At 35.1% G+C, this 16,552-nt stretch overlaps 1 protein-coding gene across 1 annotated transcript; it reads left to right on the plus strand.

Moving 5' to 3' along the window:
- The first annotated feature begins 1,375 nt into the window (after window positions 1-1,375).
- On the plus strand, window positions 1,376-16,433 carry tpi1b (triosephosphate isomerase 1b). The gene is made up of 7 exons (XM_079894798.1): window positions 1,376-1,724; window positions 3,304-3,427; window positions 3,572-3,656; window positions 5,695-5,827; window positions 5,904-5,989; window positions 6,089-6,176; window positions 15,837-16,433. Exons 1-7 carry the CDS (start codon window positions 1,613-1,615, stop codon window positions 15,953-15,955), a joined length of 747 nt encoding a protein of 248 aa, XP_079750924.1. The 5' UTR covers window positions 1,376-1,612; the 3' UTR covers window positions 15,956-16,433.
- The last annotated feature ends 119 nt before the right edge of the window (window positions 16,434-16,552 follow it).

A 16,552-nucleotide genomic window follows, 5' to 3' on the forward strand; every position in this document is an offset into this window, starting at 1 on the left:
AGGATGTTGTTTGTTTGGGCCATGCTGCCATTTATGTATTGGATATTTGTATCTGTTTATTGTCACACTAGTAGTCATTGTATAAATGAAAACGAGCAATTTCAAAATGAGCATTTTATACTGATGTTTATTAACATACGTTGTATTAATTTAATAGAATACTGCAATGAACAAATAATATTTTCTAATTAAATAGCATATTTTATAAGTAATGCGCACTTTGCAAAAGTCTCGATATCTACGTCAAACTACGTTTAACACTAATTGCGTCATCTCAGTATGTAAAAACCACAATATATTTTAATTTTTCTATATTTCAAACTTTGTATGGTGGGCTTCCCTTTAAGGGAAACCTTCTGGACAAATACTAAAAGAGCAAATTTCCACGTAAGAACGTGTGATGAACCCGTTTCGGTACTTTCGACAGGCATATCTATGACGGTGACCATATGACTGGAGTAGAATAATGTATAAAGATATCAGAAGACCAATTAAAACTGAAATTATTGTTTTATTAACAAACGTTCGTGTACTTCATGCAATATTTTTCTTTAAATAACTTAAAATAACAGAAAACGTCTTTGATAGACGACATAAGCGAAAAGCATTGTGGGAATGCAAATTTAATCCCACCTCCAAATACACATTAAAGAGATAGTTCACCAAAAAATGAAAATGCTGTCATCATTTACTCACACTCAAGTTGTTTCAACCCAGTGTAAATGTATTTGTTCTGCTGAACACTAATGAAGATATTTTTGAAGAATGTCTGTATAAACAAACAATTGATGGACCCAATTGACTTCCATAGTATTTTCCCCCCATACTATGGGAGTCAATGGTGCCCCAAAACTGGTACCATATTCTTCAAAACAGTTGTGTTCAACAGAAGAAAGAAATTCATACAGGTTTGTAATAACTTGAGGGTGGGTAAACAATGACAGAATTTTCATTTTTGGGTCTCTTTTACATCTCTTTAGTGCCAGAACTGGCCGATAGATCCATGTTCTCCTATTTCAATTGGGTCTATCAAAAGTAATAGATTGCAAGCCAAGTGCAATTATTAAAGATTTACAAATACATTCAGTGGTTACTTAAGGACAAACAAAAAAAAAAAATAAAAAATGGACATTAAACGTTAAATAAAACACGAAAATGTTTACAAATATTTACACATTTTTGCTTTCATATTTTTAAAACTTTAATATTGTTTTAGGTATTGTTGAACTTCTGACTTTAAAAATGAGAAAAGCGTTTATTTCTCCATTTTTACATTTATTGTATATGTCTCCTGTTATATTCCCTATGATGATAAACATGCCATAAGTGAAAGAACCGGATAAAACATTTTCAAAGCACAGCTGGTTTGTGATTTGTAGTAAAGAACACAAAAGAACAGTGAATGCACCCGTATCTCTCTCCTATAATCAAAGAAAGCACGTTCGCAGGCGTGTTGTCTTGAGCCAATGGGAAGCGCCGGGGGGCGGAGCTTACAGCCAGCGTTATATAAACCCCAGCGGACTGTGTTTCCTCGCTGTCTCTTCGTCTGGAGGTCTTCCCGTTTGTTTCTTTCGTCAATTGTTTTCTGGTGAAAGCAACACTTTTTGCAATCATGACTGGCAGGAAGTTTTTCGTCGGTGGCAACTGGAAAATGAACGGCGACAAAAAGAGCATTGAAGAGCTCGCCAACACATTGAATAACGCTAAACTCAACCCAGACACCGGTGCGTATTTCATCCAGTTTCCTCTTCACCACCAGGCACAGTCACATGCCATTGCAAACACAGGCCTTTTCGGGGTTGTGCAAACCCACTGCATTGACCCTGAAATGACATTCACGCGGGTCTTTTGACAGCTGCCATCGGCTTTAAGCGCATCATTTACAGGCTCTTTCTCGTTGTTGTTATTCAATAAGATAACAGCTCTGTTTTCTACAGTGTAAATTAACCTATTGCTTGTAATCATCTCGATTAATCAGTTAGCGGCAACCAGACAGAAACATTTAAACCAGTTTCTGTTCAAATTTGATATTTAAGTGCTATTCGATGTATAAAAGAGTGGACTGCCCGTCATGTTTCGATATGAATGAATGAACGATGCTCATCTTGTGTCGTGATTCAAGGGTTAATGCTGGAAATGGTGTGTGATTTCCAGCACGTAGCCTCCACCGTGTGCATGTTCAAGGCCTGTCAAATCAAATGACAGGATTATTAGGATGCTCGGTTTATCAGCAAAACTGTACTATATTAGTTCATGCTATTTCTTTAAAAAATATGACTCTGGAAAAAGAACGATAGTTGTTACAGTTTCGCGTTTCGAGTGATTTCTGGTCGCGCGGTGTTTCCGCTGTTCGCTGTGACGTAAACCTGGCTGCATCACCGTCCGACTTTATTTGAGAATCCAGACAGAGTTGATGTGTCAATGACACAACTGTGGACTTTGAATTGGTAAAGTCCAAAAGTCACGCTGCTTGTGCGTCGCCTGTTTCATTCATGGTCTGAAACCCGAGAGAGAAGCGCTTAACGCGCAAAGGTCATGGGTCGGACTGTCATATCTTGGACTAGCTATTCTTCGATTTACTTCGTGGCCTATGTAGTATGCAGTCATATGAGTAACTTTTCCTTTGACCTTTTATCAAGGGGGCCGAAGCGCCAGATATGTCTGCCCTTTACAGTGAGTTTAATTTAGGCTGACCCAAGATAATTTTACAGTATAAATGCCACGTCCAAGGGGAACACAGCTTAGCCTTAAAAATCATAAAAACACTGACATATTTAAAAAAAAGTTTTAAAACTGCACAGTTTATTGAACCTTTAAACAAAATATTAAATGCAATGGGAGCAAAACATCTAATGCAATGAAACTGATGACTGAGAGATGAACAAATAAATGTTCCTCAAAAGACTGTTGTTTCATAAATGATACATGAATTTTCTAAACAGAACAAAAAAATGTATGGAATAAAGTAAACCTAAGTTGCTTCTGTCCCGTAATTGTAAATGTTTATCTTAACATATCCATAAGAACATAAATGGCATTGTTTATTACTTTATAAAGTTTGTACAGCAAAAAAACATGTGTACCATGACCGAAAGGTGGACATTTTTACAATTATACTTAAGGCCTTTTACTTGCTAAAAAAGTATGAACTATCAAGAACTCCAAGTTGTCCTGTCAGTAATCAGGTTAAATGTTCAGGACACTAACATCGATTTGCCATGGTGGTCTTTCACATAAAAAGAGCACTGCAGTTGCAATTCCGTGTTTAGTTTGTTTGTTTGAACCCGTTTGCTTGTTTGACAGAGGTTGTGTGTGGTGCCCCACCCATCTACCTCGACTTTGCCAGGTCCAAGCTGAAACCTAACATTGATGTGGCGGCACAGAACTGCTACAAGGTTGCAAAGGGAGCCTTCACCGGAGAGATCAGGTACGTCAACCCGTTTACAGTCCAGAAACACTGTAAATAATCCATGAAAATGAAAATATATCGAATTCATTCACATTTTATGGCTGTTTTTTCTTCTATTTTTACTCCTATTTGTCGCTTGAAAGATCCGTTGTATTGTTTCAGCCCAGCGATGATTAAGGATTGTGGAGTAAAATGGGTGATTCTGGGACACTCTGAGAGACGCCATGTGTTTGGAGAGAGTGATGAGGTAACTTAGTGCCTTACATGTTATAGAAAACCCTATTTTTATTATAGAGTAAATCAGCAGTTGTAGTGTGTTTTCAGAGTTTTTTTTTTTTTTTTTACATATTTCATTAGGTGTATTTGATGTCAGTATAACGTGTTGATTCTGGAAATGCTACTAAAAACATGTGTTTTACTGCCCTCTTGTGTGTAGATTGATTTATAGCAGCTGTACTGTTTAGCAAATGCAAATTCTGTGTAATCAATGTACAATATACTATTAAAAAAACCAAAGCGCTTGGTTAGGGCTACATTTTCTTTCTATTTAGACAAACAAGTAACAAAATATGCATAGCATAAACAATTTAAAAGTCAGGGTTTTTTTTTAATCAAATATTTGGGATTTCCTTTTATAGAAAACCTACTTGACAAAAACAGCAAATTTCCAACTAGTCATTTTGCAGTTAATCCCAGCCATTAGTACTTTCAATTAGTATCTCACTCATGGTAAGTGAAACAAACAAGGTGAATGGAAGTTAAAGTGCCCCTATTATGCTATTTTAAAGGTTCCTAATTTTGTTCTGGAGGTCTCATGCAATAGGTTTACATGCATTCAAAGTTCAAAAAACACTTGAATGTTCTCATTATATACATTGCACATCACCTTATTTCTTCACAAAGAGTCAGAAAACGGTTCTTTTGAAGATTCAGTCTCTCTAAACCCATCCTTACCGTCAGCCTACTCTGCTCTGATTGGTCAGATGACCCAGTCTGTTGTGATTGGTCAACTGCTTACAGCACGCGCCAGAAACGCCTGAATTACTACCAAATCTGAATTTCAGCTCCGTAGGCTTCCTCAGCGATGGTGTCGGTTTTTCCATGTCAATTCCAACACGAGTCCTCATCCTTTGGAAGTGCATGCAAAGTTGATTTGCCGTGCTGAAAACAATGTCTTCTCGACATGTCGACAACACGAACCAAACTCTTCCGGGTCAAAGTAGACATTGTTTGCGGACAGCCAATGAAGATCATTGGCTGGCATTATGCAAATTTGCTACTTTGTTTCATAGATATTTTACAGGAAGAAAGACTGGAATTGCTTGCGACTCTTTTCAGGAGTAACTTTATTTGATGTGCACTTTGATCTTTAAACCTTTGAAGACCTTTTACATTCACAAACAGCTATGGCATGAAAGGTAATATTCTAAACAGCATAATAGGGGCACTTTAAACACGTGAAACACATTTTTACGCTAATTTAAACACCACCAACAACGTCACCCTCTTGAACTGAAAACGCATGTTTACTACAGCACATAATAAATTAAAGTACCACACGCGTAGTAGGGCTGTAATACTACTTCACTAAAACTTCAAGCTCACTATTAAAATATTCCCAGACACATTTCTTTTACCAGTTATGAAGGGGCTTCCTTTTATAGGAAACCTACTAGACAAATACTAAAAGAGCAAATTTCCAACTACCATTTTTGCTGTGAGATCTCCCATCAATTTGAGTGGGTACCTCACTGGTGGTGACTATTTCTTGCGTAAGTTTTAGCAGCGTTTGAACAACTGAAAGGCATTATATGGGTATGCAAATTTGAAAAGGCCATACAATCCTCTCACCCTCTAACTCCTGCCCATACCATCTCTGGACAAAAATGTGTACAGTAAGAAATGGAATAAAAGTAGCACTGAGTTTGAGGCTGATTTAATGAAGTATAACATTATTTTGAACAGAATTTAATTTTAAATCGAATTTTATTACTTTGGTGGTGGTTAAAATGTCAACTATTATGGGTATGCAAATTTGCAAAGCTCATTAAATATGCATAGTCTCTGAATGAGCATTTTTATGAAAATAATGGAATTGAACAAAAAAACGATATTATTAGTCGTGTAGTACATTTAGTACGTATGAATAGGATTACCATGCCAAACCACATAGGAAACAAAGTTTAAAGTTAAAATTGAAAGCATATAATGGTCTCACAAAAGATACTCGGTCACCATTTCACTTAAATCATATGAACTCACTATTTTTTTTCTTCTTCTGATAGTTGATTGGACAGAAGGTCGCTCATGCTCTTGAGAGCGGTTTGAGTGTGATCGCCTGCATTGGTGAGAAGCTGGATGAGAGGGAGGCCGGAATCACGGAGAAAGTGGTTTTTGCACAGACCAAGTTCATTGCAGGTAACTGTTGATTTAGTGGTGTGTGTGTATTATAAAACATTCCTTGTATTTGAAATAAAACTATCATCTCTTTTAGATAATGTGAAGGATTGGAGCAAAGTGGTGCTTGCTTATGAGCCTGTTTGGGCCATTGGCACTGGGAAAACCGCATCACCCCAACAGGTGAGATGTTTGGAATGAATTAGAGCATGGAGGTTTTTCAAACATGTTCCCTGGTTTCATTGAACTCAGTGACCGAGTCTCTCACTGCTGTTCTTACAGGCTCAGGAGGTGCATGACAAGCTCAGGCAGTGGATGAAGGCCAACGTCTCAGAGGCTGTTGCCAGCTCCGTCAGGATCATCTATGGAGGTCAGTGCTCTAAATATTGTTTTCTTTTTTCCTTTTTTCTTTTTTCCATAGTACAAGGATTGTTGGTATTGTTTTTCCAACAATACCAACAATCCCATTAAATTGAATTCATGCGATCCCTTTGAGTGAGTATCTCACCCATGGTGACTGAAAGTGAACCTAATGAAAATTCAAACACCCCCAGTGATGTCATCCACAACTAACTATGCATACTATTTCTTGACAAAGTAACACCAGTTATTAAGTGTAAATACTATCTTACAACAAAATGTCAAGTTTAAACTTTTAATTCATCTTTCTTTTTACAAGTATGAAGGGGCTTTCTTTTATAGAAAACCTGCTGGACAAATACTAAAAGAGCAAATTTCTAGCTAATTATTGTTCACTGAATCTCTCCCATCAATTTGAACGAGTATCTCCCTCATGGTGACTGAAGATAACAAGATTAAGTTCAACAATAAGAGGAGTCATGCAAATTTATTGTAGCCAACATTTGATTGGTTAAATCAAATGGTTGTTAAACCGGTTAAATCAAATCTTTCTCTTGATACTAGTCCATTACTTTATATTGAATAATTACAAAAGCATTTGAAACATGTAAAAGGCATCATGTGTGCAAATTTAGACACATCTCCTTTAATGCTTTCACCTCCCACCCACTGCTTATTAAAAAAACGAGGAATGTAAATAAAGAACTGGAGAATTCATGGTGGACTGTGCTGTGCAAATGTAACATACTGACATGATGCTAGTGCTGTGTATTACTGTTTGGGAAGGTTTATTCTGGTTTATATTCACTTCAGTATGTTTATATAGAAACATTATGTAGGGATTTATTATAGTCATGCCACACAACTACATAAACACGCTACTGACAAATCTGAAGTGTATAGTAACAACAGTCAGTCGTTTTATCAAAATTGTCACTACATAAAAAGGTGTATGTCATATTGTTACAAAACACCTCAAATTTAAAGCAGATGCAATTCTTGGATATAATCAACTTTTTCATTTTCAATCAAACTTTAAATAAATCGTTATTTTAACAAGTAATAAGAAGCTTCCTTTTAAAGGAAACATAATCCACACATATTAAAAGATCCAATTTCCACCTAATTCTGGTGTAGTGAATCACTGAGAGCGGATACCTCACTCATGGTGACTGAAGTGATGTGACAGTGATGTAGCATAATTCTGTTTAAAATGTGCGTCATGCATTAATGCCTATTGTTTCACATGCAGCTTTTTCAAAAATAGAAAGCAGCACATACTGATGTATACAGTAAGTAGTAATGTGGTATTCAAATTACTACCCATTACCCATAATGCTACCCATTATGCCTTTCACTTTAAGTGGATCAGATTTTACTAAGCACTCCAAGACTGTTTCTAGATAATAAATATCATTGTTTAGTACATACATAGATGCATAAATATATATTTGACTGTTTGCTAAACCCTTTAAAACAAACAAACCCTTTTTTAACTAATATGAAGCAGCTTCCTTTTAAAGGAAACCTTTTGGACAAATACTAAAAGACCAAATTTCCCATTAAAATTGAATTACTCCGATCCCTTTGAGTAAGTATCTCACTCATGGGACTGAAAGTGAACCTAATGCAAATTCATACGCCTCCAGTGATGTCATCATCTAGTACTACTACCTATGCATTCTATTTCTAGGCAAAGTAACACCATTTATCAAGCTTTATTATTACTTCACTACAAAACATCGTTTAAACTTTTAACACTTTTTTTATTTTATTTTTTTATTTTTATTTTAACAAGAATGAAGGGGCTTTCTTTTATAGAAAACCTACTGGACAAATACTAAAAGAACAAAATTTCCAGCTAATCATAGTTCACCGAATCTTTCCCATCAATTTGAACGAGTATTTCCCTCATGGTGACTGAAGAGAACTTGTTTTTAATATCTTGTTACCTGCTACTAATTACATATTCTGTTTCTGGACAAGATTTTTGATGGCTCATCAGCAATGAGATAAAATAACACCACATAGAGCTGTGATATAATTTCACCACTTCAAATACCAGCCTCAAACTTGCACAATCTTTATTTCAACAGCTATAATGGGGCTTCCTTTTAAAGGAAACCTACTGGACAAATACTAAAAGAGTACATTTCTGGCTAGTTATTGTGCAGTGACGCTCCCCCATCAGTGTGAATGAGTGTCTCACCCATGGTGACTGAAGCAATTATTTTACTTTACGATACTATGTTTGAACCAGTGATTTTGTTTATTTGACAAGAAATGTAATGCACACAGTATGCATTGAATTGGATGAATAACATATGTTAGTGGATAATTGTGTACTAGAACTATTTTCCTGCTTATCTGAATGCATATAAATGCTGCAAAGCAGAACTAATCAATCACAGAGTGTTCACACACTGCCGAATAAGAATCAGAATAAAAAGGTTGCATTTTATGGGTGCAACAGCCTGTCACTGGCAGTCCCTTATGAAAATGAACATTACAGTGACCATAGATCAACTGGGCTTATAATATTTTGTAGATTTTCATGGTTATCACTACAAGTAAATATTTTAACCATGTGTAAACAAAAATATAATCTCCAATTAGGGCGTATTGAATGTTAAAATGCCTTTCAAAAATAAAGTGTGTCATTACCCATTTTATTCTTAGTAATTAGATAATTATATATATTTTTTTTTTATTTAAAACTTCAGTTTAGAGGTATCTTATCTTGAAATTATGGATATCATATCGAAAACAAAATAAGTGGTATCACCCATCTCTATTATGTAATGACAAAACATCTTTTACAACTGTGTTAATATTTTACTTCAAAAATATTTTTCATTTAACAGGTATGAAGGGTTTTCTTTTATAGAAAACCTACTGGACAAATACTAAAAGAGCAAATTTCTAGTTAATAATAATTCACTGAATCCTTCCCATCAATTTGAACGAGTATCTCACTCATGGTGACTGAGGAAAACAAGATTAAGGTCAACTTGTGAGTAACCATGAGGGAGATACTCGTTCAAATTGATGGGAGAGATTTGGTGAACTACGGTTATCTAGAAATTTGTTCTTTAGTATTTGTCTAGTAGGTTTTCTATAAAAGAAAATCTCTTCATACTTGTTAAAAGGAAGATATTTAGAAAGCTTGAACCTGATATTTTAGTCACCAAGGGTAAAATACTCACTAACACTGATGGGAGTGCGTCACTGCACAATAAGTAATTAGAAATGTATTCTTTTAGTATTGGTCCAGTTGGTTTCTTTTAAAATGAAGCCGTTTTAGAGTAGCCTGGTTCTACCAGACTCTCATACATTTCATTTGTACAGAGAGTCTGGCCTCTCTCCATTGACAAGCGTTAATTTCCTTGTAGGGTATTCTGTTGAAGTTTAAAACTATTGGATCTGCCCAGAGTCACTCTGGATCTGCCATAACCAATCGCTAACCTTTGGTCGTGGCGTAACCCTACAACTCAAACTAGCGCACAACCTCAACGTCATCGTTCTCAGCCACTCCCTCTGTTCGCTGATTGGACCGCCAAAAAAATGATCGGAGAAAACCAAAGAATACACCACAATCCCAGACGTAGTACTGAAGGGAAATAAAATTGAGCGGGAGTACGCAGGAGGGCGGAGCCAGGCTAATTTTAAACTAACTAACAATCTTTATTAGTTGAAATAAAGATTGTAGAAGTTCAAGCTTTGTATTTTATAGTGAAATTATATCACTATGGAAGAGGATTAGGGCCAAGCAATACTTAACTCGTTAAATTTTGAGAAAAAAGTCGAAATACAATCTTGAGAATAAACTCATTAAATATCGAGAATAAAGTCATTGTGTTTCGAGAAAACTCATTAAATTTCGAGAAAAAAGTCGAAATACAATCTTGAGAATAAACTCATTAAATATCGAGAATAAAGTCATTGTGTTTCAAGAAAACTCGTTAAATTTAGAGAAAAAAGTCGAAATACAATCTTGAGAATAAACTCATTATATTTTGAGAATAAAGTCGTTGTGTTTCGAGAAAAAACTCTTTAATTTCGAGAAAAAAGTCGAAATAATCTGCCGTCTTCTCAAGCGTCTCCTTTTTCGAAATTCCACACCTTGAGGATCAACAAGTTTAATAATGCGTCTTATGGTATCCTGGGAAACCTCGATGAATTGCGCGTAGGTGAAGCCAGCGATAACCTTGCATTTGTCCACTGGTTGTCATTTCATGTTGGACAAAAGCGAGTACATCGTGCATATTGGACTGATTTTTTTCTTCTAAAAAGACCTAGCCGCTTGCAAATTCTCTTTAAAGTTCGTATGCTAATTATTATTCTGTCATAATTAGCTCAAGTTGATAGCATTTCTTTGTTACTGAAAGAAAGTCTAAAATATAGCTTGACTAAGTGATCCAACTCTGCCATGTCCTCTACCAGTAGGCTATGCAATGAACACTGATTGAATACGTTATTCTCTACATTTCATTTCGACTTTTTTTCTCGAAACACGACTTTATTCTCGAAATTTAATGAGTTTATTCTCAAGATTGTATTTCGACTTTTTCTCGAATTTTTTCTCGAGTTTAATTTCGCATTATTATGACTTTAATCTCGAGATGGTTTTATTTTATTATTATTGCTTGGCCCTAATCCTCTTCCTTATATCACAGCTCTATGTGGTGTTTTTTTTTTTTTTCAGAAACAGTATATGTAATTAGTTGGAGGTAACATTGCTCAGGGCGTGTTTAAATTTGCGTAATGCCTTTCACGAGTTGAACTTAACTGTTGAAAGAAAGAGTTCTTGAAGATTAAGTTCAAGATTATGAAGTGGCTTCCTTTTAAAGGAAACCTACTGGACAAACACTTCCCATAATGTTTACGCATTAGGTCAGTAGGCTGAGAGTAGGTGTCTTTTGTGGCTGTTCAAACGCATTCAGTCATATGCGTTTTCGACAACCTCCGGAAGTGGTCAAAATTGGACAATGCCAAGCTCAAAACGTAGTAGACCCCATTTACACCGGTATTTAGCTTCATCTCCATGTGATCCAGTCGACCAAAACACATCTTAATAACAGGCTTAAACAGTGCCCTTTAAATGAGTATCTCACGTATAAGTTGAAATTGTGCAAGGCGTTATTATGCTAATTTTAACACTCCCCCAACAATGTTACCTGCTACTAATTACATATTCTGTTTCTGGACAAGATTTTTGATGTCACATCAGCAAAGAGATGAAATAGCACCACATAGAGCTGTGATATAATTTCACTAAAAAATACCAACCTCAAATTTGCTTAATCTTTATTTCAACAGCTATAAGGGGCTTCCTTTTAAAGGAAACCTACTGGACAAATACTAAAAGAGTACATTTCTGGCCAGTTATTGTGCAGTGACGCTCCCCCATCAGTGTGAATGAGTGTCTCACCCATGGTGTCTGAAGCAAATATTTTATAGATAAAATCTTCCTCTAAAAATGTTGTATCTCAAACTATCAGCCAAGTACTGTAACTGCACAAACACCTCTGAGGAGATTTTTAATACAATTGATTTCACATAAAACAAGAAAGAATGAGTCCTCTGTGTAATACGAGAGACGTGAAACTAGTGCAATTTTTTTATACTCAGATGGGTTATGGTAAATATTAAGGAACTTCTGACCACTGAGCGCTGCGACTGACCAATCAAGTATGCAATTATTTCTGGATAAGCGTGTTTATAGCATAAAATCACTAGGGATGGGCGTATCGATATGAAATATCGATACTGACGTCGAGCATCGAAAGTATCAATACTCAAATTAAAAAAATATTGATACTATTTTTTTTTTTTTTTTTTTTTTTTTTTTAACCAGTGATTTTGTTTATTTGACAATAACATATGTTATTCATCCAATTCAATGCATACTGTGTGCATTACATTTAGTGGATAATTGTGTACTAGAACTATTTTCCTGCTTATCTGAATGCATATAAATGCTGCAAAGCAGAACTAATCAATCACAGAGTGTTCACACACTGCCGAATAAGAATCAGAATAAAAAGGTTGCATTTTATGGGTGCAACAGCCTGTCACTGGCAGTCCCTTATGAAAATGAACATTACAGTGACCATAGTTCAACTGGGCTTATAATATTTTGTAGATTTTCATGGTTATCACTACAAGTAAATATTTTAACCATGTGTAAACAAAAATATAATCTAATAAACTCCAATTAGGACGTATTGAATGTTAAAATGCCTTTCAAAAATGATGTTAAGTGTGTATCATTACCCATTTTATTATTAGTAATTCGATAATATATATATATATAATTTTTTTTTTTTTTTTTTTTTTTTTTTTTACTTCAGTTTAGAGGTATCATATCTTGAAATGATGGATATCATATCAAAAACAAAATAAGTGGTATCACCCATCTCTATTATGTAATGACAAAACACCTTTTACAACTGTTAATATTTTACTTCAAAATATTTTTCATTTAACAGGTATGAAGGGCTTTCTTTTATAGAAAACCTACTGGACAAATACTAAAAGAGCAAATTTCTAGTTAATAATAATTAACTGAATCCTTCCCATCAATTTGAACGAGTATCTCCCTCATGGTGACTCACAAGTTGACCTTAATCTTGTTTTCCTCAGTCACCATGAGTGAGATACTCGTTCAAATTGATGGGAAAGATTCAGTTAATTATAATTAACTAGAAATTTGTTCTTTAGTATTTGTCCAGTAGGTTTTCTATAAAAGAAAATCTCTTCATACTTGTTAAAAGGAAGATATTTAGAAAGCTTGAACCTGATATTTTAGTCACCAAGGGTAAAATACTCACTAACACTGATGGGAGTGCGTCACTGCACAATAAGTAACTAGAAATGTACTCTTTTAGTATTTGTCCAGTTGGTTTCTTTTAAAATGAAGCCATTTTAGAGTAGTTGAAATAAAGATTGTAGAAGTTTTGTATTTTATAGTGAAATTATATCACTATGGAAGAGAATTGGGGCCAAGCAATAATAAAAAAATAAAACCATCTCGAGATTAAAGTCATTATAATGCGAGATTAAAGGGATAGTTCACCCAAAAATGAAAATGCTGTCCTCATTTACTCACCCTCATGTTGTTCCAAACCTGTATGATTTCCTTTCTTCTGCTGAACACAAAAGAAGATATTTTAAAGAAGGTTGGTAATTAAACAGTTGCTGGTCCCCATTGACTTCCATAGTATTTTTTTTTCCTACTATGGAAGTCAATGGGGTCCATCAGTCGTTTGGTTACCGACTTTCTTCAAAATATCATCTTTTGTGTTCAGCAGAAGAAAAAGTCATACAGGTTTGGAACAACATGAGGGTGAGTAAATGAGGACAGCATTTTCATTTTTGGGTGAACTATCCCTTTAAACTCGTTAAATTTCGAGAGAAAAAAAGTCGAAATACAATCTTGAGAATAAACTAATTACATTTCGAGAATAAAGTCGTGTTTCGAGAAAAAACTCGTTAAATTTCGAGAAAAAAGTCGAAATAATCTGGCAATAAAAATAATCTGAAAATAATTTAGAAAGTTTTAGCTCAACATTTGAGTCACCATGGGTGACATGCTCACAAACACTGATGGGGAAACGCTCACCAACACTGAAACACTCACAAACAACAGCTATAAAGGGGCTTCCTTGGTGACTGAAGCAATTATTTTATACTTTTACTAGTACATCATCGTAAAGCTTCCTCTAAAAATATTGTATTACAATCTATCAGCTAAATAACTGCACAAACACCTCTTATGTGAAATAAATTGTGAAATAGATTGTATTATAAATCGCATAAAACAAGAAAGATTGAGTCCGTGGTGTAATGTGAGACGTGAAACTAGTGCTGTTTTTTTATACTCAGATGGGTTATGGTAAATATTAAGGAACTTCTGACCACTGAGCGCTGCGACTGACCAATCAAAAGTACAAGTACACTTATTTTTTCTGGACAAGCATGTTTATAGCACAAAAAGCAATAAAGTAATACCCTTTAAACAACTGTAATAATATTTTTACCCTAAAATATTTTGAAAGCTCAAACATGACATTTTAAAGTATCTTCCTTTTAACCAGCACAAAGGGGCTTTCTTTTATAGAAAACCTACTGGACAAATACTAAAAGAGCAAATTTCCAGCTAATCATAGTTCACCGAATCTCTCCCATCAATTTGAACGAGTATCTCCCTCATGGTGACTGAGGAAAACAAGATTAAGTTGAACGTGTGAAAGGCATTATGCAAATTTAAACACCCCAGCAATGTTACCTCTTAATTACATAGACTGTTTCTGGACCAGTTTTTATGATTGCACATCAGCAATGAGTTAAAATAACACCACATGTAGAGCTGTGATATATAATTTTCACTAAAAGATTGTGGAGGTTCGAGCTTGGTATTTTAATTTCAACCGCTATGAAGGGGCTTTCTTTTAAAGGAAACCTACTGGACAAACACTAAAAGAGTACATTTCTGTCCAGTTATTGTGCAGTGACGCTCCCCCATCAGTGTGAATGAGTGTCTCACTCTTGGTGACTAAAATATCAAGCTCAAACTTTCTCAATATCTTCTTTTTAACAAGTATGAAAGGGCTTTCTTTTATAGAAAACCTACTGGACAAATACTAAAAGAGCAAATTTCTAGCTTTTCATTCTTCACAGAATCTCTCCCATCAATTTGAACGAGTATCTCGCAAATGGTGACTGAGGAAAGCAAGATTAAGTTCACCATACCAAAGGCATTATTATGCAAATTTAAACAACAATGTTACCTGATACTAATTACATTTACTTTTTCTGGACAATAGTGTTTTTTTTTTAATGAGGGTACATCAGCATTGAAACAAAATGACTCCATGTGTAAAGCAATTCCACTGTGGTGAAACTTTACACTGACAGCATTCAAGGATTCAAACAAGTAATCTTTCTTTAAACTGTTATGGAGGAGTTTCCTTTTAAAGGAAACCTACTGGACAAATACGAAAAGAGTAAATTTCTACCTAGTTGATGTGCAGTGAAGCTCCCCATCACTGCGAGTGAGTGACTCACCCATGGTGACTGAAGCAATTATTTTATGTTACTAGTATATTAATCTTAAAGCTCCCTCTAAAAATATCAAAAACTATGAGCCAAACAACAGGACAAACACTGCAACAATGTTATAGTAATATTAAAACTGTTTAAAGTCCTCTGAGGTGATTTTTCTGCATCCGTATGAAACGAGAAAGAGTCCCCCGAGAATATGAGAGACATGAAACTAGTGCCAGTTTCTGTACACTTTAGGTATTAATATATTTCTTTAAGGTACTAATATTTAGGCTTTAGGGGTAAATAAGGTACAAAGGTGTACCTTTTGAAAGGGTACAACCCAAGAGACAGCTTTTGTACTGTCTCCTTTTTTCTTTTTTTGAGAGCGTTCCAACATGATACCAGTGTAATTTATTACTATAAACTGATGAAGCTGTGCTTATTTTAGGGCTCGTAGTTAATGGTTTGCTTTACTTTTTGGAAGATTTAGAGACGTTTTCTAAGCAACAGCAGATCCAAATATCCTCCGCAATAAAGATATTTTATGTGTGCTGCTCTTTTATATATAAAAAAAATTCCTGGTGAAAATGTAACCTTTTTATTTGATGGTCCATCGTTTCAGGGTCTGTCACTGGAGGGACCTGCAAGGAGCTTGCTTCCCAGAAAGACGTGGATGGCTTCCTGGTGGGCGGCGCTTCCTTGAAACCAGAGTTTATTGAGATTATTAATGCGAAAGCTTAAAGAGCTGAAACCATCATCGATCTAATTAGGTCTGCTCCCAAATCCTGCTCTTCTTTAGAAAGTGTTATTGTGCTTTTGTTTTTTGTATTGTTATTATAAATGGACAAACTTAAAAACTCAAGAGTTTTATTCCACTGAAACGTGTGCTATTAAATCTCCTATTTGTGTAGTTAAGTACAGGACTGTAATGAGAACCATCATTGGGCTTTAGGGCCCACGCCTTTACTTGAATAATGTTTACCAACATTCTTGTGTACATGGTGTCAAAATTCTAGGATGAAGTCAATCAACCTCAGCGTCCGTTTAATTCAAGTGAAACTACTTTCCATGAATGTGGTTGTCCTTATGTTTTCCTGTCCCTCAAAGAGTCTCTCTCTGGCTGGCCTGTGGCAAAGTTGCTCATATGTAATAACCATGGTTATTTGATATAAAGGACAAGACGGTTATATTCTAATAAATGTTTCAGAAGTGTACAACACTTTTCTGTTGTCTCAAGTTATTTTACTGGAACATTCTGCATAATTATATATTTTAAGTCTATGCTCTCCAAGACTGAATCTTTTTTGATACAGAAATATTGTTGAAATATTAAAAAAA

Source organism: Squalius cephalus (assembly GCF_949319135.1).
Source record: "Squalius cephalus genome assembly, chromosome: 15".
In the NCBI taxonomy this organism is placed as follows: Eukaryota; Metazoa; Chordata; class Actinopteri; order Cypriniformes; family Leuciscidae; genus Squalius; species Squalius cephalus.

Coding starts and splice junctions, on each gene's coding strand:
- tpi1b (XM_079894798.1), top strand. CDS start 1,613: ATGACTGGCAGGAAGTTTTTCGTCGGTGGCAACTGGAAAATGAACGGC. Junction 3,657..5,694: donor TGTTTGGAGAGAGTGATGAG/GTAACTTAGTGC, acceptor TTCTTCTGATAG/TTGATTGGACAGAAGGTCGC. Junction 5,828..5,903: donor ACAGACCAAGTTCATTGCAG/GTAACTGTTGAT, acceptor CATCTCTTTTAG/ATAATGTGAAGGATTGGAGC.